This window comes from Sprattus sprattus, assembly GCF_963457725.1.
Source record: "Sprattus sprattus genome assembly, chromosome: 19".
NCBI classification, from domain to species: Eukaryota; Metazoa; Chordata; class Actinopteri; order Clupeiformes; family Clupeidae; genus Sprattus; species Sprattus sprattus.
In genome coordinates, this window is record NC_137917.1 from 19,817,329 (window position 1) to 19,841,895 (window position 24,567).

At 41.8% G+C, this 24,567-nt stretch overlaps 3 protein-coding genes across 6 annotated transcripts; 2 read left to right on the forward strand and 1 right to left on the reverse strand.

Annotated features, from left to right (window-relative positions):
• Positions 1 to 103: 103 nt before the first annotated feature.
• ecm1b (extracellular matrix protein 1b) lies at positions 104 to 8,732 on the reverse strand. Of its 3 annotated transcripts, none has more exons than XM_080857972.1 (10): positions 8,627 to 8,732; positions 7,433 to 7,522; positions 6,986 to 7,054; positions 6,711 to 6,782; positions 6,071 to 6,345; positions 5,201 to 5,406; positions 4,424 to 4,694; positions 1,617 to 1,825; positions 1,214 to 1,301; positions 104 to 721 (listed from the first exon to the last, which is right to left on the reverse strand). In XM_080857972.1, the coding sequence occupies exons 1-10, from the start codon at positions 8,661 to 8,663 to the stop codon at positions 545 to 547; spliced, it is 1,494 nt and encodes a 497-aa protein (XP_080714098.1). In that variant the 5' UTR covers positions 8,664 to 8,732; the 3' UTR covers positions 104 to 544. The 3 variants fall into 3 exon arrangements, with proteins under 3 accessions (XP_080714098.1, XP_080714097.1, XP_080714096.1); XM_080857971.1 differs by lacking the exon at positions 8,627 to 8,732 and adding an exon at positions 8,220 to 8,566 and having other exon boundaries at positions 6,071 to 6,342; XM_080857970.1 differs by lacking the exon at positions 8,627 to 8,732 and adding an exon at positions 8,220 to 8,565.
• A 3,664-nt stretch (positions 8,733 to 12,396) lies between these two features.
• LOC308380573 (natterin-3-like) lies at positions 12,397 to 15,405 on the forward strand. Its single transcript, XM_080857977.1, has 3 exons — positions 12,397 to 12,536; positions 12,940 to 13,078; positions 13,559 to 15,405. Exons 1-3 carry the CDS (start codon positions 12,513 to 12,515, stop codon positions 14,809 to 14,811), a joined length of 1,416 nt encoding a protein of 471 aa, XP_080714103.1. The 5' UTR covers positions 12,397 to 12,512; the 3' UTR covers positions 14,812 to 15,405.
• Positions 15,406 to 20,490: 5,085 nt separating this feature from the next.
• LOC308380574 (natterin-3-like) lies at positions 20,491 to 24,141 on the forward strand (the record flags this gene model as incomplete). Of its 2 annotated transcripts, none has more annotated exons than XM_080857978.1 (3): positions 20,491 to 20,532; positions 20,730 to 20,826; positions 22,265 to 24,141. In XM_080857978.1, the coding sequence occupies 3 exons, from the start codon at positions 20,491 to 20,493 to the stop codon at positions 23,458 to 23,460; spliced, it is 1,335 nt and encodes a 444-aa protein (XP_080714104.1). In that variant the 3' UTR covers positions 23,461 to 24,141. The 2 variants fall into 2 exon arrangements, with proteins under 2 accessions (XP_080714104.1, XP_080714105.1); XM_080857979.1 differs by having other exon boundaries at positions 20,506 to 20,537.
• Positions 24,142 to 24,567: the final 426 nt, after the last annotated feature.

The following is a 24,567-nucleotide window of genomic DNA, read 5'->3' on the forward strand; positions in this document are numbered from 1 at the left end:
TAATTATCTATGAACAGGCTAACTGACTATTAAAAAAGAGAGAGGCATGAGATATTACTGTCACTCTGCGATCAAACAGAAATGTCTCACTATTTCCAGTAGGTGGTATTAAAAGACTTTATTTGTCATTCATGAACATATCTCAGAACATTTCACAAACATCAAATGCCATTTCTAACATAAATCCACCACACCTGAGTTCCTCAAATCATAGGCAAAAAAGTTACAGGAAGTTACTATAGGCTACTTTCTGTGTATTTACTCCTTATTTCAATCTTATTTGAATCAAGAATTCATAGTGGTTACCAATAAGAAGACTAAAAGAGTTTGTTGAGGAAAGACAGAAACATTGGACAGCGATAGCCTAGGCCTACTTGGAGAAAGATTTGTATTGTGTTTCATGTTTATGAAAGTAATATTTTCTTTTGTTGTGGAAAGAAGATGAACATACATTAACTGGTGGAGCAGTTTGGAAGTTGTGAATAGTTGTTTACAAAACCTCAACTGTTATTGTGTACAAAACCCAAACCCCAAACCCAAAAACTTAAAAGGTTGAGAGTGGGCACCTCCTCCTCTGGAAACTTGGAGTTTCTGCTGCCTTAAAGATGGCCCCCATGAGAAGGTCCACCAAACACTTGGGGGGATTTGGTACACAGCAGTCTGGGGTTACCATGGGAGACGGAGGCTCCGCTGAGCAACTCTCCCTCTGCAGGGTATCCAGCTGCAGGGGAACAAAATTACTGTCAGGGACAATATATAGGCTCTCCTTCAAATGGTCAAGCCCTTCAGTAATTGTAGGTAAGGATACATGTATGAGAGTGCAGTTGAGCTATATTGCTGTGAAAATAAATTGAAATAAATAAAATTATAAATCTTGACTAATCCATTATGTTGACACTTTGTATTTAGCCTATCACTTTTAATACAGCTTCAATTATATAACTTTATACTGTGGCCTACATGCACCTCTAACACACTGTCAATAAACAGCAACAATTATTGCTCAGACACGAGCAAATAGTATCACATTATATGATTAGTATGTTACTAAGTGTTGGCTATTCATTGAAGCTTTGCACATCCTTATAAAGTAACTTTGTAAGTGCTGAGTGTTCTTCCTTGTAAGTCGCTTTGGACAAAACCGTCTGCTAAATGACTGTAAATGTAAAAATGTAGACAGTGATCGTGAAGCACTGTAAGACCGAGAACTTACGATGTCCATTACACATGCATTTCTCTGTTTTGACACAAGGTGGCAGCATTTCTTCACAAGACTGTCCACAGGAAGAGCAACCTGTTGCCTGCAAAGCAGTTACACAAGTTGTTTAGAGTACTATCATCATGATTATCTATGCATCATATCCTTTGGTAAGATACATTTAGAATAAGATTCAACATCCCTGAAGGAAATGTTTCAAAAAGGAAGATGTTGCAATCATTACAAAAGGAGAACCAAAAGTGCCAATTTAGCACTATTCAAAAAAATAAGAACTTTTGAACTATTTTCCATAATGTTTTACCCCTAACATGCACAAACCAAAGAGAGTCTTGTGATAATACATGACATTATGTATAAAGACACAGAGCCTCGTGCACTTTTGTCTTGAATATCTCACTTCTTGAGGATCTTGTGCGTGTCGCAGAAGTTGCTAAGATCAGCATGGGCTGTTTCCCGTTGCAAGAGTTCGCCTCGGTAGTCTGGAAAGGGCGCTTTGGAGGAGAAGCAGGAGAGGCGGGCTTCTCCCTCTGGCACTTTGCAGCACTCGTAGTGTTTAGTTTTGACACTGTGCTCGTCCTCGCAGAAACGGTCCATCTCCTCTCTCCACTGAGAATGACGGCGAAGAGGGAACAAAACAAAGAGATAGAGGCAAAAAGGAGTTGAGCTTTTATGCAACATGACATTAGGACCTGTGCTTGCAGCTGTTAGATCCAGTGATTAAATTAACGCAGACAAACACACAGACATCGCCATCACACTCAAAGCTCCATCTTCTAGGCCTGGTGAAATCCCCAAAATTCTTTCAACCTAATGGTCAACAATCTAAATCTAATATTATGCATTTCTGTAAAACCACTATGTGTACCCTCCAGTACAACCCCAAACTCAACACAAGTGCACATGAACAGCTGAAGGGGGAGGATAGTGAAAAGGGCGTGGGTAAGACCATGTTATTCATAGGAGCAGTAAGGAGTTTTGGTGGAAAACTAGCAATCTAACCACTGCAAAATACTTGCAAACACCAACAATATGCAATGGTAGGCCTAATGTCCTTTGCTGATGTAGTTGGTAGTTGTGCTGTGAAAGCTTTCGTTACATTTTTGTGGGGTGGCCGGTCTGGACCAGAGAAGTGCTTATGATAGGTGTGTTCATCAGTCCTTCACATAACCATATAGGCCTGCCCCAGATAGCAAAAGGCCAATGGACCGCTGTCAGCCCACTGTCGCACCCACTGCCGGCCCGCTGTTGGCCCACTGCTGGCTTACAGTTGGCCCACTGCCGGCCCACTGCTGGCCCACTGCCGGCTTACAGTTGGCCCACTGCTGGCCCACTGCCGGCCCACTGCTGGCCCACTGCTGGCTTACAGTTGGCCCACTGCTGGCCCACTGCCGGCCCACTGCTGGCCCACTGCTGGCTTACAGTAGGCCCACTGCTGGCCCACTGCCGGCCCACTGCTGGCCCACTGCTGGCTTACAGTTGGCCCACTGCTGGCCCACTGCTGGCCCACTGCCGGCCCACTGTTGGCCCACTGCTGGCTTACAGTTGGCCCACTGCTGGCCCACTGCCGGCTTACAGTTGGCCCACTGCTGGCCCACTGCCGGCTTACAGTTGGCCCACTGTTGGCCCACTGCCGGCTTACAGTTGGCCCACTGCCGGCTTACAGTTGGCCCACTGCTGGCCCACTGCCGGCCCGCTGCTGGCCCACTGCTGGCCCACTGCCGGCTTACAGTTGGCCCACTGCTGGCCCACTGCCGGCCCACTGCTGGCTCACAGGGGTAGAGCTGGCGCTCCACTGGCCTTTTTCTCATCAGTTTTCGGGCCCTGGTCCTCTGGTATGTTATACACAAACGACCCTCCGTTTAAACCCACCTACTTTAAAAAACATTTATTATTTTTATATATATTTATTAATTTATATTTCTTCATTTTCACCAACCCAAAAGATGGCCTATTTAATTAAGAAAATCAGAGGTGGGGACGACCAAAATCCACAGATGGAGCGATATATGCTTCCCATCCAGGACCATGAAAATTAATTTTATGATACCAATACTAGCTGCCTATTCAATTCTACTTTGAAAAGTTGAAGCAAATTATTGCATACTGTCTCTTTAAGAGTGTGTTGCGAAAGATATTGCCGTAGGCTAAAACATGAAAACAGAGGTTAGAGGGGAGAGCACATTAAAAACTTTCTGAATACTAATTTTAGTAAGACCGAGCAGTACTGGAAATGTATCAGGTGGAAAGTGCCTGTCAGTGTAAGGAGTACATTTCAAATTTAACTGTATCCTGTTTGTTTTACTTACTAGTAGAGATATTTTGCTATAGCACTTAGTGGGGGAATTCTTTCAGACATAGTGCGTCTCTTTTTCGAAACATACTTGAAAAAAACAGCTGTATCTCTGCCTAACTATACTGCCCTCTGTGTAGAGAAAATCATCAAATCAGTTTCAACATGCCCCTGTAACTACCCTGGCAGGATTTTTTGTGTCTATTGTAATGCAGTGACTACTGATGGTGAGTCACACTCCACCATTTGCCTAAAAATCTCCACCATAACTATACTGTATTTTTCCCATGACAGGATTTTTTCCATGAAAACAAATGCTGGCACATCAAAATCAGAATCAGGAAGGTTTTTACTGCCAAGTAGGTTTTCACCTACCAGGATTTTTTTGTGGGACGCATGTAAAGGTTCCCAGAGACGGCAAATATGTCAGATTTATCTCCCTGACAACAGTCATATTAATGTTTACGGCTAGACAAGGCCTCTTCCATTTCGGAGAAGCTGGCTAAAAATTGACACAATACATTAACACTTTTTTAAGATGTTGCACAAAGCTGATGCACTAAATGTGACTCAGTAAAGGTTTCCTAAAGTAACCCTATGCACCAATTTGCCACTATTTGAAGTATGTGTTTATAGGTAACCAGTTTTGAAGACAATGTAAGAAAAGCTTTCACAGCACAACTTCTCCAGCAATATCACAAAATAAATTAAGCATGCTAAAGTCATCGGTATAAATTCCAAGGATCAGAAAAAGCTGATGACATTTTTCATCTTCAGCTTCTTTGAATAAAAGAGTTTGCTAAATGAAAACCTCTAAACGTGAGCTAAAACCATTGGCCTTAGGTCCTTATTATTATCATTATTTAGTAGTAGTAGTAGAAATATTGTTATTGTTGTTATGGTTACTATGTTACCTTCCCATCAGCACAGGCCAGCACGTCCTTCTTCCCCTTGCAGCAGCGCTTCAGGCCCCTCTCGAGCCGATTGATGGCCTTTGATTGCCGGGCTAACCAACCAAAGCCCCCGCTGGGCAGGCACCTGGGAGTGTAGCGTGGACGGAGTTTCCGCAGCTTACAGACCATTCGGATATTGGAGGAGGTAGGCCGCCCGGGTGGGAAGTTAATATCTGGGGTGCGTCCAGATTCTCCTCTCTGGGCCCGTGGACCAGCAGACATCGTCTGAGGTCTGGATATGAAGATTACCATACATATTCATCACAGACCAAACCTCACTATCATGAAACATTGTTAGGCCATTTTTACCCACTGATCTGTCTTCACTCTATGTTTCTTTACACAAATACATTATATGCTTTGTGCAATAACTCTACACACATAGGCTTTGGCATGTGGGTAATGATGGCTGTGTGTTAGATCTTTCTCTTTTCTCTGCTCTAATCCTCTCACTTACACAATCTCTACGGTGATTTCATACACTTCCCTTTTTTCCTCTATCTGATTTAAGTTCATGAGTTTCACTTCCTCTTTTGTCTTCATCTGGCTCCCATCCTTCCTTTCTCTCATCGCTAATAGTCACCCCTCACATGGCCACAGTTTGTCCACTGCACCCGTCATCCCCAATGCCAATGCTCTTTTTTTATTTTAATTGTATCAGATCTATGATCGTTCGCTCACTCTCTTCTCCTTCCTTCTCCATCAACTCCTCTCTAGCTCTCTCTCTGATTGTCTGACCTGGGGCATTTGTTGTTGAAGGTGAAGGCAGGACCACGAGGGAGGAGTTCCGGCCCAAAGTAATGTGTGGTGGCCTGGTAAGAGGGGTTGGGAGCCTCCCTCTCAAAGCAGTTCCACCTGGCTTTGCCATTTCTCTTGCAGCAGAAGTAGTGACTTGTCTTAATCGAGAACTCATCTTCGCAAAACAGGTCAAGGGCCTTCTCCCACTGCCAAACACCATACAAAATATATTAGTGTGTGTGTGATTTGGTGTTGTCAGTGGTCAGTATGCATGTCCCTGTGTGTCCATGTTTGTGTGCGTTTTTTGATTAAGTGTTCCAAAACAAATCATAGTGTTAAACAGAGAAAACCTAATTCTGCGGAGCTCAAACCATAACAAATCTCAGCCTTCAATTACTGAGCTGTTTAGTCTGGGTTACCACAGTGGCCACATACCGATCGATGTAAGCTGATAACAACCAGAGCATGTCAGCTGTTTCATTTGACTCTGTCTCATAAACGGGCCAAAACCATGAAATAAATCAAGAATCCTGATTGGCTATGAACCAGGAAGAGGGCTATAAATATGTCAGATCACAGGAACATATTGTAGGAAAGGGTCAGATACAGCAGAGCACTATAAAATATATGGATCTAGGTAATGTGTGAGTGTGTGTGAGTGTGTTTGAGTGTGTGAGTGTGTGTGTGTGTGTGTGTGTGTGTGTGTGTGTGTGTGTGTGTGTGCGTGCGTGCGTGCCTGCGTGCCTGCGTGCGTGCGTGTGTGTGTGTGTATCTGTGTGTGCACCATGTATGTGAGTGCATGTATCTATGTGCATTTGTGTGTGTGTCTATTTATTTGTCTGTGTGCACATACAGATCACAGTTACTTACTGCCTGATGAGTGCAGCACAAAGTCCTTTCTATGTCCTGTTGCCAGGTTCCTTGGCAACATTGCTGACTGTACCAGGCCTCTGCACGGTGAAGGGCGTCTGCTTGACGGGACAGGTGGCTAAAGCCGGTGTGAGGCAGTGCACCTGGAGGGTAGCGGGGACGCCCAGTACCATGGAGACAAATTCCCATGACGTTCTGAGGTGTGGGGCGACCAGGTGGAAACGCAACGCGACCAGGTGGAGCATGACCACGAGGGCTAAACTGACCTGGACCTGCTAGGAGAAGGAGAGAGAGAGAAAGAGAGAGAGAGAAGGAGAGAGAAAGAGAGAGAGAAGGAGAGAGAGAAGGAGAAAGAGAGAGAGAGGAGAGAGAGAAGGAGAGAGAGAGAAGGAGAGAGAGAGAAAGAGAAAGAGAGAAAGAGAGAGAAAGAGAGAGAGAAGGAGAAAGAGAGAAGGAGAGAGAGAGGAGAGAGAGAGGAGAGAGAGAGAAGGAGTGAGACAGAAGGAGAGAGGGAGAAGGAGAGAAGAAGGAGACAGTAGAAGAGTGAGAGAAGGAGAGACAGAGAGAGACAACCATATTTAGTTATGGCACTCTGGTTTGACGTTAGATCTAAGTTGCAAACTCTCATGCTGGTGTCTACCTCTAGGGTTGAGATCCACTGCTAACTCATCTGTTATATCCTTCTGGGATATGGATCCGGAGTAGTTAGAGACTACACAAAGAATAAGCAAACACACACACGTGCAGACACACACACAAACACACACACACGTCAATTCAGACCCAGCATACTGTTTGTACTTATCTCTTGTGAGCTACTTTTTGTTTTTGTTTTAGCTCCGTTTTTAAAACCAGTCATCAAGGAAAGTAATCATTTCTCCACACTCCTTAAAGCTGTGTCATCATCGCACTTACCTCTCTCCCTCAGGAGGTCAGGTAGATCAAAGGTTACCTCCTTTTGCATCAGACCGTCTGAGTCTTCATCTGAGCAAAAAGAGAGGAAGGCTGTTGGGAGGCTTTTGGGGAAACTAACAATCACAGTTCTTCCACATAACAATTGTCCTTAATTGCCAAGCCGTCAAACTGATCTCAGCATGCAGAGACATATTACTGCTCCCCCCCACACCCAACGAGAGCTCAAGGCAAAGTTCAAGTTGGCTCAGAAGTCCACAACATTCATCATCTGCTTGCCACTGATTCCCCTAGCATTTCAGACTGAATGTATTCACATTCTTATAAAGCAGGCATTACAATATGTTCATCTTTGGATAATTATTTTAATTATTATTATTAAACAGAATAAGTATAAAGACAGGTCAAATGTGTGTGTATATATATTTGTATATTAAAAATGTATGGTACCTTCCAGACCACCCCAAATATCAGACAAATCAAAGGTGACCTCTCTTTGGGACATGTCTGGGTTAGGGTCAGGGTCAGGGTCACCACGACCTAAAACAAGCAGATGTTATTTAGTCATATTAGGTTTTTTGTCTTTTCCTCTGTTCGTATGTACTCTGGTAGTCTATGGTTCTTTAGTTTGTATTATTCAAATATAGTTAAGCTATCTTAATCCCTTTTTAAACATTAATCTTTGTGAGGAAGTGGAGAACTGAAAAAAAAACAGTCTTTAGTGAGGGATTTTAAAACACAAGTGACAAGTGTTGTAAATATCCTCCGTCTTAGCCATATCCTTTCATATATCCACACACATACATGCACACACCAACCTGCTTGTCCAACTTCAACATCTGGAGATGAACATGTGATATTTTACATCTGCGAAATAGGTTATATAACCGCTAAGACACCTTTGCGCACCAGCGAAGCCGCGAATGACAACATGACAATTTCTCCCTAAACTATGTAAACATAGATGAAGATGTACGGCAATTAAAGCAGAGACGTCTTATTCCTAAATAGCACCTTACTTAGCAATTAGAGAACTCAGTGGCTTACGTGTAGTTCGTAAGCATTAAAGTTGTAAGTAGTATAAGCAGTCAGCTGATACTACGAACAAGCACCGTGTAGAATAATTATTTATAGGACTAGCCTATCGAATCAAAATAGACTGAGAACGCGCACTGGACAGTCTTAGAGCAATGCAGCATTTCTATACAAATCAGTAAGTACAAACAGGTGAACATACCCCTTGAAGCACTGACCAAAACCCCAAGCCAGACCACGACTAGCATATATCCCAAAATCTGGGCCATAGCTTTGTCACAGCAAACCGTGTAGCTGCCTTCTTTCGCTCAGAGCAGATCCAGCCAGACAGCGACTGTTGCACAGATACCCAAAGTTCAGGAAACGGATTTAGGTCAGTGTAATGGCATGTCAAAGCAACCAAGGTCTGATTAAACGGTTCCTTGCCACTGCCACTTTTATAAGTGCTCACTGTTGGGGAGGTTTAGAGGAGGAGAGAGGGCGAACGGCAGAAAGGGAGGACGAGTTTTCAGGGGGTGAGTCATTCAAAAAAGTAGCCTCAAATGCTTCACATGCAAAGGTCTGTTAAAGGTCCCAGATTGAGTACAGCCTGACTCATAATAAACTCACCCACAGCGGGCGGAATCATTCCAAATGGCCATGGCATTGCCAATGAGCTTTTTGCGAAACTTGTTGCATCACACTATCTGCTTTCAGAAAAACACTGGCATTATGCAAGCAGTCATGAAGAATTCGTCGTTCTTTCACGGCTCATAGAGAAATTCCCTGATGGTAGGTTTCTCCCCGTGTTTGGGGCCATGCCTCCGCATTCTTCTCTAGAAAATATTTTTTTTCTTGGCTGGCCTCCATCTGGTCACATCCCCCCGGCAGTAGGCCAGCCAGAGACAGTCTGAAGATCACGAGGAAAAACGAGGAAGCCTATCTTTGTCATTATTTACCTGAAATGGTCTTGGAATATTCCTGTGGATGTGGTCTGCAACGGCGTACAACAGTACAGTTATACAATTGATCCCCAACGTGAATACATCCAAATGGGTAAATTATGTCAAACGATGCAATGACTACGGACCATACAAACACTTGTTTGTTTGAGCACGTCAATTACAAAAATAGGGCGGTTTTATTGTGAGGTAGTGTTCCTTTCTCTGAAATAAGGGAACAAATGTATTGTTGTGACTTGTGACAAAGGCCAGGACAAAGTTATGGTGTGGAATGCTTCGACGGGAATTATTACATTCCAACACCATTCATGTATGACAAATACATCGGCTCAATCTTCATCCAATCATCCTCTATGAATATGTCCCAATTTGCATAGGCAGAAACACCATTCATATGTATTTCAAATACATCGGCCCAATCTTCATCCAATCATCCTACTGCCAATGGGTAATGGCAATGCTGCTTTTAGACTGGCCTCTAACCTGAATACTGCCAGGCTTGGTAGTACCTGCTAGTAGTATTGTGTTTCTGCCTATGCAAATTATGACATATTCAATAAGTGTGGAGCTCATGTGTATATTCAATTTAATTACAAAAGAAACTTGTAATACAAATGCATTGTATTGTGGTAGGAGTAAAGGAAAAAATTAAGCCTATTTGGGTGTATTTCGGGCATATTCGATGTATAGCTCATTTGCATATTAAAATGTATTTTCAAAGAAACTTGTCAGACAACAAATGTTACTTTTCATGGGTACTTTCATTGTGTAAAGTTTCATTTTTATAGGAGTAAAGGAAAAAAATTAACATTTTTGGGGTGTTTTATTGCCCGGCATTATTGGCACACATCTCGGATTGATGAGAATTAAACATATTTCCTCAACTAGGATTTCTTAGGACTTTAAGTATGTTGTTCTGGACACCTCATAGAAATTATCTATCCTTCATTATCCTAATATTTTACAATTAGTTCTATTTTTGGCTCCAAAATGAGTTACTTTGGACTATAGTGTTTCTGAGAAGGGACTGTCTGTTTGTATCGCTATAGAAACACCTGTGATCAAAGATGAATGATATCACAGTTCAAAGAGTACCTTATGTTATATATACCCTCGAAATGGCAAACCTATCTCTGTCATGGTTTTTATTATTTTGTGGAAGGGAAATAGTCAGTAGCAATCTATAACATAATTTTATACTTATCTTACATAAATGGAAACTATTAAAAAACTATTCAATTAAATGAATCATTTCTTACTTTCGTTGGTATTGTTGTTATATACAGATATGCAATAATGATTGCTGGGTAATATATACTGTACACATAGTATATTGTTGTCCAATGTCAAGTCTCTATTTGATCATCTGACGAAACGATACGATACGATAAAGCTAATTTAGACGCAAAATCTGAACGTCAAGATTGACAGGCTGACTGAGCACAGCCAGAGGCAAAGCACATGCAATCCGAACGATGCCTTAAAACCTAAAGGTGGTGATGCATGATATGCTTTTTCAATGGACAGGATAGCCAGCTCATTCAGCCTCTACTCCATGCATCCCCTCATGTAGGACTTAATGAGTTTCAATTTGGAAAAGGATCACTCAGCTGTTGCCACTGTCACAGATGTCAGAAACAATAGCAGGGCAGTGCACACTTTACCGAAGGTGGATGTTATGGAGTGATAATCCACAATCAGCATCTTGGCAAATTGGGAGACTGAGGACTGCTGAGCAATCTGCTCTAAAACAGACCCTGAATGATAGGAGTTGGGCAAGAAACGTTATTGCTATGTCCCTGTTGTAGTGGTCAGAAGGACAGCCTTGTCATATAGCTCATCATCGTGAGCTGATGATCACTACAACAGGGACATAGCAATAACTTCTCCTGCACAGCTGCTATTCAAACTGCCATGCCCCATTTCGGAGTCAGGTCGCCGCCAAGCGCCTGTTTGATTGTTTATGTGTTTCTCAGATGTGGGTAAAGCTGCTGTGTGTGCCGCCACAACAAACCTTTCAGCACTTGACCGTCTGTGTACGTTAGTGTGTCAGAGTGCTATCCATGTTTCTGATAGCTTTCTGTTTGACCTGTCTACTTTCCCAATACAATAGCCGAAGTAACTAATTTGACCATAAAATCCAACACATTGTTGGTAATATATATTATGGTTAGATAAATTAATATTAGGACATAAATATTAAAGAGACTGAGACCAGCGATTAGAATTTGTTGATGCTTTGTCTTTCGCAAAAGGAGAGATGACACGAACAAGATCATGCACAACACACTCCAAAGTGCAGTTGGGCGCAGCCAGCTTTTATACAAGTGCTCACATAAGCTTATATGGGCATGTTCATATTCTATACATTCTGCTCAGAGGGGTGTCCCTTCTGCAAATGTCTGTGCGTGCAAGATATTGTTGTAGCGAAAACAACCTTTTCAAATATCAGAGTTGATACTTCGCCTGTCCTTGACCTGTCTGCATCTCCTATCCCGAGACCCATCCAATGCTTGGCTCTGTCTCCATCGGCCTGCACCTGTTTTTCAAAAACAAGTCTCATCCCTGAGAACAGGACTTTCTGCTTGACCTTACAAGACACCCACCTCTGCACGAGGGCCATTCTGACTGGCCTTACAAGACACTTGTCTGCGCACCGGCCTAATGACACTTGTTGTTGCAAACCTGCTTCATGTTCACCACACAACTGTATTACAATATCGATTTGCAGATGTGGTTTCAACCACAACTGGCCTTTAGCTCAGAACATCTCGTGTGAAATCAGTATGTGATTTTTGCAGCAAGAGCGTTTCACAGAACACATTCCTTCAGCATTACACTTGTGTCTCTTACACAAGCATACAATGTTATGAATTGTAAAATTATACATAATAACAACATAGAAAGGTTTAACTATCATATACGCCGGCCTAATGGTGTGTGTGTGCGCACGCGCCTCTCAACTAGCGTGCAGTAGGGCCCTAACCATATGGCCCTAACCCCCCGGCAGTCGCTGCTGAAGTGTCCTGTATTTCACAAACTCAAATCTGGTCACATAACATTGCCAACAGGTAGCATTCGATGTAATCTGATATACAGTAGACTGTAGCCTGAATGTAAACAAAATAAAATGTACACTTTACATAAACTATATTTTCAAAAGTTTGGGGCATGACTACGGTTTCCGTGATGAAATTGTAATTTTGATCTTACACTAATGCAATCGTGTTTGACAGCTTAGTTGTCGAACTGGCTAATGGCATTCACAGTATCTAAATGCTCGTTGCACTTCTTTCAACATTTCCACTGTCCATAGAATGTGTCTATTCTCAGTCAGCAAACCAATGTCAACCCAAGAAAAAAGGTGGAGACTTGCTCTCTCAAGTGACACGGCATAGAGTGAAACGAAAGCAACCGACAAAAACGAAACTTAGTGTCAGGATCGGATATTAGACGTTGTATTCAGTGTCGTTGAGGATAATCATCACAGATTATTTGATATGCCATCAGCATCTAGTGTGCACATTTTATAAATTGACCAAGAAGACCTCCAGATGAAGTCACCGCGAATTATTTTGGTAAGTAGTTATTCTGTAAGCATTATTCTAATCTGTCCTTGATTCAAATCATGTAAACCATCATCTGATCAAGTTCGTGTTACCAAATTGTATATCTACTTGTAGTGGTAGTTTAACACAATAATAGTAGTAGTAGAGGTTGAAATCGTAGTAGCTGTAAAACCCACATTTGTTATGGTAGGATTAGAAAGTATTTTTTTCATTTTCTAACACCAGAGTGGGCTGAGGTAGTATTAAACTCTGAAGAATTGGAGCAAGTGACAATGAAATATGCTTATATTGCTCTGTGAAAAGCAGACAAAGTGCTAAGGTGTAGTCAGAGTATTCAGTGATTAATGGATGGTCAAAACGAACTCATACTTGTGCTCTGTATGCGGCAAATGTGCTGAATGCTGTATTTCAGATGAATAAAACAGAGATGATTATTGTGACTCTTCTGCTGATGACCTGGGGAAGCTACGCGACAGAACCAGGAGCACGGCTAACAAGCATGTCACCGGACACAGGAGGTCCAGAGGGTGAAGGTCAGCTGAGGCTTGATGGTAAGGAAAAAAGAGACATGTAGATGTCAACCTTGATAACTTGCAAAGCCCATGTAATTTCAGTATGTGTTCTCATTAGAAAACGTATGCGGTTGCTGTGTGTAGTGCACGGTAAAATGACTTACCTTACACTTACCTGTGCTAATGGCAAAATATTGACTTGCTTTATCCCCTCCTGGAAAGTGCTTCCCTAAAGCGTCTCTTAATCATTTAGCAGTAGTAGTGGCACCGTGAAGCACGAGGGACGCATAATCCTGGTTAGTTCTTTTCTGTCAAAGAGTGATCAGAAAAAGGCATACAAATCTGAGCGAGTCCTCTGGAAATTTTGATAAAGTCGTACAGCTTGTACAGAAATGTGAATTGTTGTATTTACATTTACGGCACACACTTGCCGGCCCTGGTGTTTTTTTTTTTAGATTTCTATACACAATACAGGTTGGAACAGATTCCATTTATAACTGTGTTTCCTTCTTGTGACAGAATCGCTATCCGTCCCAGAGTGGAGAGGTGCAGGTTCCCCTCCAAAGAATCTTAGACCAATTTTATCTCACAATGCATCTAAATCTGATGAGATTAAGTTCATGAATGAAATGGAGTACCCACACGACACTTCATATCTGAAGTGGGTCCCAATTAAGGACAAACAAATTCCTGATGGTTCTGTCAGCATATTTAATGCCTACACATCTCGAAAAGACTTTGTCTGCAGAGCTAAGGACTATTGTACATTTGGCTTCCTCAACGAAGGAAGAGGACTCCTTTGTTTCTTTCCATTCCGTGGGTACGAACTTCATACGGACAATTTTGATGTGCTGGTGAACATAGATGGCTTTGAGCTGCTGGAGTGGAAGTCTGGCTCAACAGTTCCCGACCCCGACATAAAGTTCTGTCAGGATAACTTTGTGGGAAAAAACAAGTTTGGTCTTGGGGATGTTTTTAAAGGGTACTTCTATCTTCCCTGGGAAGGGACAGAAGTCTGGTACAGTTCTTGGGATGTGCTGACAATTAGCCATGACGTGTTCGATGTGCATTACTCAGATGTCACGTATGACACCGACCTGGTCAACAGAACACAGCATCCGCCATACACCATCAAGACATCTCGTGTTGAAAACCATGACGACCGGGAGGTGACAGAGACTGTCCACATGGAAGTGACAACAGTAAAAGCCAACTCATGGCAAAGCAGTTTCTCCTCGTCCCTCTCTCAGGCCACATCCATTTCTGCTGGGCTTCCAGATATCGCAAGTGCCGTTATCAGCATCGGTGCCGTGGTCACTCTGACACTGACTGACGGCCACCTGGAGAGCGAGTCCATCACGCAGGGTCAGGACGTGGAGGTGCACGTCCCACCGGGCTACTACTGTGTGGTACGGATGGAGGGCTGGAAGGTGGAGGCGACCATTCCCTACAGTGGACGTGTCACCAAAACATACAAAGATGGCAAAAAGCTGACCACTACTGTCTCTGGCACCTACAGTGGCTTTCAAACAGGGGGGATCAACTCATCGGTTGATCGCTGTGAGCCGATACCAACACCCCCTCCAAAACTCAAAGGAAGTATTAGTTGTGGTTACACATTGAGTGTCGGGACTGGGTCAGTGTTACCGCTTGTATTTGGTCTTGTTACGTTGTTTTTAGTATTGGTCTTTGGTGTGATTTACAGTTGCAGAATCTACCCATTCAATATCGAGAAAAAGCATTATTTTCCAGTGAGGAAAGAGCTGGTCTAAATTAATTTTGTATCAATGCTTGTGTGACCTGTCCACATTTTGGAAACAGCAGAGCGTCACTTTTGCCTTACAACCCACAGTTACATTAAATAGCCTTAAGTGCTCTCCCCACCTTATCCTCTATCAGTTTGATATGCATCATGTATATACCATATTATTTTTGGATGTATTGTGAACGTTTACCACTTGTATGCTAGAATGCTCTTCATGATTCATGTATGACTTCATCTGCCATGTTCCTGATTGTTTCCCCTCCCCTTCTGCCATAACCCAGTCTTTTTCTATCTTTACCCAGCTGGTTTCAAGCAGATGGGCCCCCCCCTTATGTACGGTTCTGCTTAAGGTTCCTTCCTGATTAACATGGAATTTTTGTGCTTGCTCTCAGGGGGGTCAGGCCCTGTGCCTGTGTTGTAGTATTGTTTTGAATTTGAATTGTTTATAAATGGTATGTAAATAAAACTGAATTGAATTACAGAATTATCCTTATGTAAAATCCTATCGAAACCTTTAAACCAAATACATTTGAATAACCAAATAAACCAGATAAACCGACCTGAATTAGGGAATCAAATGAAAAGATGGGAATGGAGAGAGATGAAGAGACACAGAGAAGAAAGGCATGAGCCGAGAGAAGAGACAAAGAGGATGGAAAAGGAAAGCAAGCATAGGCCAGTGAGACCACATATATTAAAATGGCTGGTTAAAATACCATAATCTCCATTTCCAGGGAATTTATACAAACCAATCTAATGTGTCTTAGACCATGACCTTTGGCTCAAGTAACCCTTTAGTGGCTGTGTAGCACATGTGTCCTGGAGGCTGTGTAGCACAGGTGTCCTTTAGTGGCTGTGTAGCACAGGTGTCCTTTAGTGGCTGTGTAGCACAGGTGTATACATTTGCGGATAACCTCAACCATCCTTAGGCTCTCTCTGTGATAATGGGGGAGGTTGTAGCAAGCAAAAGTGTTAAAGGCACCCAGTGCAACTTTCGAGGCTTAAAAATAAACATTCAATTTCTAGTCTTTTTTACACGTAGTAAGTTTCAATAACTCCATACCATTCCATACCGACATTCAAGCAGCAAAGATGAGACGTCGTTGTGTGGTGAGAACTGATAGAAAATCGATAACAACAACAATCGCCGCCATTTTCTTTATTTTTTTTTACCTGCAATAAATAAAGCAGGCTTCCAGTCAATGGAAAAATGGCTTCTCCCCACCAGCGATTGTTGTTGTTTACGATTTTCTATCAGTTCTCACCACACAACGACGTCTCATCTCAAAATTCCATGTTAATCAGGAAGGAACCTTAAGCAGAACCGTACATAAGGGGGGGCCCATCTGCTTGAAACCAGCTGGGTAAAGATAGAAAAAGACTGGGTTATGGCAGAAGGGGAGGGGAAACAATCAGGAACATGGCAGATGAAGTCATACATGAATCATGAAGAGCTCCTTGAATGTCGATATGTAATGGTATGGAGTTATTGAAACTTACTACGTGTAAAAAAGACTAGAAATTGAATGTTTATTTTTCATTGAATGTTTACATAAAGTTGCACTGGGTGCCTTTAACAGAATGTTAACGGAACACAATATGGCGACTGGTTAAACTGTGACGAGCCCATGCTGAGTCTGAGAGCACTCAGCACATGGGTGGTTTAGATTAGATTAGATTCAACTTTATTGTCATTGCACAGAGTACAAGTACTGAGACAACGAAATGCAGTTTAGCATCCAACCAGAAGTGCAAAATAGCAATAAAACTGCAGAGTATGTGCAAATGTAAAGTGGAATAAGTGAATAAATATGATATGTACAGTATGTACAGTGGTTGCTGTGAACACAAACAATGGAGGTCTTCTAGTGTGAGAAGATCAGAGAGAGAGAGAGAGATCCTCTGATAAGTCTGGAGTCCATTATATGTAGATTTGATCCTTTTTAGAGTGTTTTCTTTCTTATAGTATCACAGAAGAGAGGATCCGAATGCACACAAGATAGCAGATGCTGCAACAACAACAACAGGCTAAGATGGAAAACAGGCGAAAAGCCAAAGAAAAAAATATATAAACAAAGTTCAAAACCAAACAAGGCAGCCTGAGGCAGGCAGACAGTCTAGACAGCATGTAAAAAAAAAAAAAAATCAAGAGAAGGGCCAACATCAAAACACAGGCAAGTAAGCAGACAGACAGTCCAAAATCAGTCACACCAAAAGCACTGTCAGAAAGAGCCAGCTAGAAGTCAAAAACTGTGTAGCTACTGTTGCAGCGTACTCATTTCTTCACATTTTTCAGCAGTCATTTCAATGAGAAGCTGGGGACTGAGTTCAATGGCCTGAAGTCTATTTCAATCTTCCAGTATTCCAATCAACTGGGTCGGTGGTCCTTGGAACATCTCTGCTAAACTCTCAGGGCACTGATTTTATACACGACAATTTCTGTAGTATTAACATTATGCTTTACAATCAAAAAACTAAACACTTATCAAAGTTAAGCCAATTAGAATATTCTGCTTACTTGTTGCCAGGATCATTCCAAGAAAATGGTGGCTGTGTGTGCATGTGTGTGTCCATGTGTATGGGTGTGTGTCTGTGTGTCTGAGATCCTGTTTACAACTTTTCAGTAGGTTCCACCTGTCCCTGACTGTATGCCACATCTCCCCTATGCAGAGACCCCTCTATGAATACTTGGCTGTCCTTGACAGGCTGCACCTGCAGATACAGACTGCATGTAGGCACTCTCGGCCTGACCTTACTTGAATCTCGTCTCTGCACTTAGGCCTTCTTCTGCCTGACCTTACTAGACACTTTTGCTTTCTTTTCTTTTTTCTTTTTTCGATTCTTTTTTGGGCTTTTTATGCCTTTATTTGGAGAGGACTGGGAAATGACTCCCGCGGGCATCGAAGCCTGTAAATAGGGGAACTTATCGGCTTGCGCCACCATGCCCAACACTTCTGCTTTCTGCAGAGTTGCTCCATGTTCACCACAACCACTGTATTACAAAAATATTTTTCTACACTACTTACAGAAACATGCAAGAATGCAACACAGAGAGACAAACTGACAAAAGATGGTTACAAACACAGAACTTAAATACACAGAAGAACTAACCAAGAAGGCAGACATAAGGCAGAACTCAACAGGGTTACAGGAGGAAACAATGCAGGTAATCAGTGGAATCAGGTGAGGGGCGTGGACAAGCACAGGAACAGACAAGAACATGACAACCACAATGTAAACAAAGGCAAATGACAACCACAATGTAAACAAAGGCACATGACAACCACAATGTAAACAAAGGCACATGTCATCCACAATGTAGACAAGGGCACATGTTAAAACAAAACAAAACCAATACATGACAGACAACACACAGGCTGTCCAGCAGAGTCCTGTCTGGATTACACTCTTGATGTTTCAACACGAGAAACCTGCAAAAAAACACCTGAATGCTTAGCCTAAAAAATGTCACTTTCCTTCATGTTTTTAACTGAGTCTTTTTTGACATGGTTACTGATCAAAAAACAGTGTCACATTAGCCAGCCTGTTCTCTGGGTTAACCTGTTTGACCTTTTGATGAACACTAGGCCCAACAGTATATTTGGTTTCCTCAATGAAGGAAAAGGACTCCTGTTTCTTTCAATACGAACGGACCATTTTGATGGGCTGGCGAACATAGATGACTTTGAGCTGCTGGAGTGGAAGTCTGGCTCAACAGTTCCTTACCCCGACATAAAGTTCTGTCAGGATAACCTTGTACGGAGGAATAAGTATTTGTATGAATCATGAATTGACTGCTGTTAAATAAGCTTTCCTTGAGCTCATCATTACTCAGTTTTCCTAAGCAAATTTATGCTAGGTGTAATTTTAAGATATGATTTTCATATTCACATAAAATAGAAATGATGATCAATCCATGCAGAAGTGGCTTTCAAGATGAATACAAATACAGACCTTGTTGTAGTTAGTTGGAAAATATGTCACCATGAGATAATTTTAATTAAACCCAGGCTTATGTATGATTGTTGTAAGTTTACTATGTAGTTCTAAAAGCATGTGCAATATGATAATATACAATAAATCCTTTGCATGCATACATATAACTATTATGTAACAAGTTATAATAAATATATAGTTTATATTATAATTCAAAATCTGTAATGTTTTTGTATACAGATGACAGATATCATAAAACTGCATTCTGTACGAACCTCTACATATTTATTAATTGTTAGATTGAATTGGTTGGTAGGATCACAGCTGTAATTCTGTCTAACCTGCATCACTCACACGATTACGCACTGATTATTTTGCTTCTAACTCTTCAGCATTATCAGTGTACAAAGATATTTATTGTGTTGTCAGGACAAAGGACGGAACACACACGCGGATGAGTAGTGAAGGCAGATGAATATTTATTGTTTCTTTCAAAATACTTTGAGGGAAAAAATTAAAAGAAAAGAGGCGTGCACAAAAAGTTGTTGTGATACTATTGGGCCTAACCTTTACGACAGCTCTTTAGGATTCAGACCAGCTAAATGCCAGTAGAACCATTAGGCTAACACAAAAGCATACAGTCACTGGGGTAGGCCTACTCAGACACAGGCAGTTCAAGATCAGACAAGTTCTTAGGAATATCTGTGACGTAGTCGTCCGACAAGCAAAAGTTCAGTCAGTAAGGTGTTACTGAGAAAATTCGAAAGTATCGAGAAAATCCTAAAACTAAATTCGAAAAATCATTAAAAGAAATCGCACTGAAGAATCCAGGAAAAATAATAGCGGAACTAGCGACGGTCATGCCAGTAATTCAACACGCAAGATAAAGCCAGGAACATGAGAACTCCTAACCAGGCACAGCTGTTGCTGCGCATCTGTATTTTGTTATGCCCGCAAAGCCGACCAGGAAGAGGCGAGCGTGTTGCCTCACTGATCTGCGGAGTCTATGCGACCCTTTCGCGCCCCCTGTTGGCCCAGTTTAACTTCTAATGCACTAAAAGTTATGTATACGGCCTAAATCATTTGGCTTCCCAACCAACAAAGACCTAAAAGGTCAGCAAATTCAGAACATGTTGTGTCCACCTCGCATAAGACATCCATTACTGTCACTTGATCACAGTAGGTGTGTTTTCTGCCTAATGTGGCTCCGTCTTAGTCCATGATGTAAGTTTGATGTTGGTTTGACTCATCCACACGAATACTCACTTATGGGAGTGGATACCAGTCTCATGCAACTCAATTAGTCCACTAGAATGATACTGTCTTCTTTTAATGATTAATTGGGTAATCTATACTACGTACACTCCATGAATCTCTTCACACAAAAGGGAAGGTACATGGGAAGATATTGTTATGTTTTTAGGAAATATCTACAAAAGGAAGCTTTGTTAAATTGGACAACTGTCTGTGACAGTTAATACTGAATAAGTTAGCAGGAAAAAATTATTTGAAAGCACCTGCAATAGCCTTTCTTGTGAGAGTGTCAGGCAATACTACTAAGTGAATATTTACGTATTTGTTCAAACTCTTAAAAGGGGCTGCCTGCTTAGGCTGCCACCCATTGTGTGGAACCTTGCCATGATATTGTCTAATGTTGGCTCTCGACCTGGAAAACTTGTGTCATGGCCTAATATCCTTCCTGTGCTATTCAACCTCAGAAAGGCTGGGAATTTCCTTCTCAATCTCCTTAATGCTGTGGCTACAATCAGAATTCGCCTTGAAGGATTTGAAAGTACGGTAGGAAAAGCATGTTTGTCATAATGATAATGAGAATACTTGTTGTAGCACTGGCTAAGTTTATGTAATTATATCAGTACTCATCAGTATAGTGGAATGCTCTAATGCTGTGCCATGTAGCTTAGTTAGCAGTCGCAATTTCTGCCCTGACTGGGCAAGTCATGTTGTGTTAACCATAAACATCTATTTTAGATGGAGCTAGCAGACTTTATGATCCTGTGTCTTCTGCTGCACGGGCCACATCATGCGAAGTCACAGGAGAACACCACCATTGCAAAGGAACCAGACCGTAAGTTAGAACAACACTGAAGGTTTGGAGACTGCGTTGTAGTTGTATGTAGGCATGACAGGCTGTGGTAAAATATAGCCCAATAGATGAAGAATGCAGCAATACAAACAGATATCTTCCCAAAATATTTTTACAGACACAAAGAGCACCTGCAGACAACTGATGATAAGGATAAGGAATGTAGTAATTTTAAACAGGAAGTATAGTAGTATTGGAGATCATTATATTGATATGTGTATATTGATGTTCTTCCTAATGTTTTGACTGTTGATGGCGGTGATGATTAAGTAGACTGACAAAAAATTAAGAGATAAATGTAAATGTTAAACAGACACACAAAAAAAGAATGTAACATTTTTTTGTAAAAAGCAATGGTTTTAGCCTCTGGATGTTAAGTGGCTTTGTTGAGAATCTGTGAAAGACCGGTTCCTGAACCTCTCTGTCACAAACTACCATAAGGAAATGTATTGTGTTGTTCTGTTGTAGTTGTACAGATACTAGCCTGGTATTTCCATCTTTCATAGATAATTTCACTTTAATCCTGCAAATCACTTGCTAGCCACTCATATTTCATTCAGAAATATCCTAATAAATGCCCAAATAAAGTCTGACTGAAGTATTACATATAATTAAATAAGCCTGTCTTACACATTGTCCTGCTCTTAAAGCTACCTGGTATATTGTAAGATAAGAAACTTACTTTGTAGCCTTTGTAGCCTCTGGACACATTACATGTATTGGAGGAGTCTTAAAAAAAATTGTAAATGGAAAACTCTTACAGAATGCTTCAGTGCCCTGTGGCTAATTTTAGACCTTGAGCATGCTGCTCCCCTCTGAGTGAAACACTTGGTACCTCTAATGACAATAAGACATATACATTCATCTTAGATATTTCTATCTTTGAATTCCATAATATAACAAACACATACATGTGTTATTTGCAATTTCAACCGAATAAAGAAGAGAATAGGTGAGAACATAATTGCATACATCCTTAGATTCTTTGCTTACCGTGTTTATTCAGTTTAATAGACATATTGCCAACTTGATGCTGTTTGATGATGTATTGATTAATGGTGTAGCCTACTGTCCTTTTTAGATATTTGTTCTCATATTTTTACCTTTTACAAAGATGATAAATGGGAGGACTGTTTTTGCTGTGTACTGAAAGAATGTGCTATTCTCCGGCGAAATCGTCGGAGGCCCAGGCTTGGTTCAAGTTAGCTTGTTCAGAATAACAGACTTTTAGAAGACGGCTTAGCGAAAGAAGGTGTTTATTCAGACACTAGCCACGGTCAGCTCCAGTTTTTGTATACGTATGCATAGGTATAGTTAAACAGTCCGTGAGGAGGCTATGACATTGCACTTTTAAACATACCAAGCTTGACATTGAAGGACAAATATATTCAGTCCCCTCTCTCACTCTTTCCTTTCTCAGGTGGTCCCCTGGATCCTAATCTGAAGGAAGTGAAACCTTTGATCGCCTCTGAACAGCAGGCGGTGGCTGATACCGTGGACCTGGCAACCCCAGGTGAGACAACAAACCTGCGATGGATGACTGCAGAAAAACGGGGCGACAAACAAACGATCCCCCTCAATGCATTCAGCATATACAACAGCTACACATCTCGAAAGGAATACGTCTGCAGACCCAGGGATACCTGTGCTTTGGGCTTTATGACTGAGGCAAGAGGCTTCTACTGCTATTATTCACTGCGTGGCCACCAGCTTCTGACTAACAATTTCCAATTTCTGCAAAACAGGAAGAACTTTGAGTTGCTTGAGTGGAAATCGGGCCAAAACGGAAGCGTGCCAAAATACAGCATTAAAAACTGCGAGCATAACTTTGTAGGGAGGAACAAATATGGCCTGGGAAATGTTCACTCCCTGATGAAAGTTTTCTACCTCCCCTGGGAAGGCAAAGAATACTGGTATGAGGAATACGAAGTGTTGACCGTTAATCGCGACCCGTACCACCTGCATGTCTTCCAAATCTCCTATGACACAAAGAAGGTTAATATAAGCACTCATCCGTCTGAGGAGCTGATGGAGTCCATTTGCATGAACAACAACAACAACAGCAAGGAAATAGTCAAGGATGTGTACATGCAGACGAAGCATGTAAAAGAGAACACCTGGGAGCCTAGTCTGAGTATGCCCCACATGCTGTCCACTAACTTCTCAGTCAAAATTCCAGAAATCGCCTTGGGAAGGGGAAACGGCTCCCGGCTTGGATCAGTGGCGGTGTGGAGTGGATACAAGTTCAGAGAGAACGTCACTCTCACTCTGCATCACACCACCGTTATCCCGCCCGGTCTCTGCTGTAAGGTGAAGATGCTGGGCAAGAAGACGGAGGTCACTATGCCTTTCTGGGCGCAGGTCACCAAGATCTACCTGAATGGGACGACACACAAAGCAGCAGTGGTCGGCGTCTATAAGAGCAAGGAAATGGGAGGAATCACAGGCGAGGCTGGCGCCTGTGTGCCAGTCGAGACAAAGAATGTCACCGCAGAGCGAAACCAGCCCGATAAAACTATAAAACCAACAGGAGCTGTTAGCACATTATCCACTGGGCTGGGTTCCTATGCTATCCTCGCACTTAGCTTGACAGCTTTTCGTGTGGCGGTATACTAATGGTTGGGTCTCATATTAGTATGCAAAGGCCAGGGAAATTCTCTTGCCACTCTGTGGAGAGATGCCATCCACCATGAATGAGCCTGCAAGATATCGTTGAGCTTCCACTGCCACATTTTAACTCATTTCGATTTTCACACTAACCTGCACTACCTGTAGGGATCTGGGTACACACACACACACACACACACACACACACACACACACACAACTACGCAGAAATGGAATATAGGCTATAGAATTGAATTACTAATGCTGACATGTCATGCTTGCAGTGTAGTTGCATAAGTATTCATTTGGTAGCTTTATCTCTGTTTCAGGCAGTTCAGCTCAGTCTGAGACACTGCAGTGTCTACCTGCTAGGTGTGCACCTGCTATTTTATGTTTACTCAACAAAGATTTGGAAATACATTTCTTTATAATTCTGTTGTATTACTCGTGCTCCTCGATCTGTTACCTAGCCCACTAGTTCACCTGTTCTCTTATTTGTTCTTCTCTCCTTCAGTACCTTTCATTCTACCTCTCTCCAAACTTTTGCTACCACTCATGCTGTCTTTCTGATGTTTAAAGGGAGTTTCCCCTTGCCATTGTCATCAGGGAGTTGCACTTGTCTGGGGATCGGGCCTTTGTTTTGATAAAGTGGGTTAAGATTGCAGTGGTTATTCATACAGTTGGTTTTATATATACAGCCGCGGAAAAAATTAAGAGACCACTTCAAAATTATCAGTTTCTCTGGTTTTACTATTTATTGGTATGTGTTAAAGTAAAATGTACATTTTTGTATTATTCTATAACCTACTGGCAAGATTCCTACCAAATTTCAAATAAAAATATTGTCATTTAGATCATTTATTTGCAGAAAAATGACAATTGGTCAAAATGAAATCAATATTTGGTGGAATAACCTTGATTTGAAATCACAACTTTCATGTGTCTTGGCATGCTCTCCACCAGTCTTTCACATTGCCGTTGGGTGACTTTATGCTACTCCTGGTGCAAGAATTCAAGCAGCTCGGCTTCTTTTCATGGCTTGTGACCATCCATCTTCCTCTTGATCACATTTCAGAGTTTTTTTATGGGATTCAGGTCTCGAAATTGGGCTGGCCA

Bases quoted from the DNA above. Each gene is read 5' to 3' on its own strand.
- LOC308380573 (XM_080857977.1), top strand. From the start codon at position 12,513: ATGAAGTCACCGCGAATTATTTTG. The intron at 12,537-12,939 runs GTAAGTAGTTAT...GCTGTATTTCAG, and splicing joins AGTCACCGCGAATTATTTTG to ATGAATAAAACAGAGATGAT. The intron at 13,079-13,558 runs GTAAGGAAAAAA...TTCTTGTGACAG, and splicing joins AGGTCAGCTGAGGCTTGATG to AATCGCTATCCGTCCCAGAG.
- ecm1b (XM_080857970.1), bottom strand. From the start codon at position 8,286: ATGGCCCAGATTTTGGGATATATGCTAGTCGTGGTCTGGCTTGGGGTT. The intron at 6,346-6,710 runs GTAGACACCAGC...TCCTTCTCCTAG, and splicing joins AGTGGATCTCAACCCTAGAG to CAGGTCCAGGTCAGTTTAGC. The intron at 4,695-5,200 runs GTCAGACAATCA...CTTCATATCCAG, and splicing joins TTCAACAACAAATGCCCCAG to ACCTCAGACGATGTCTGCTG.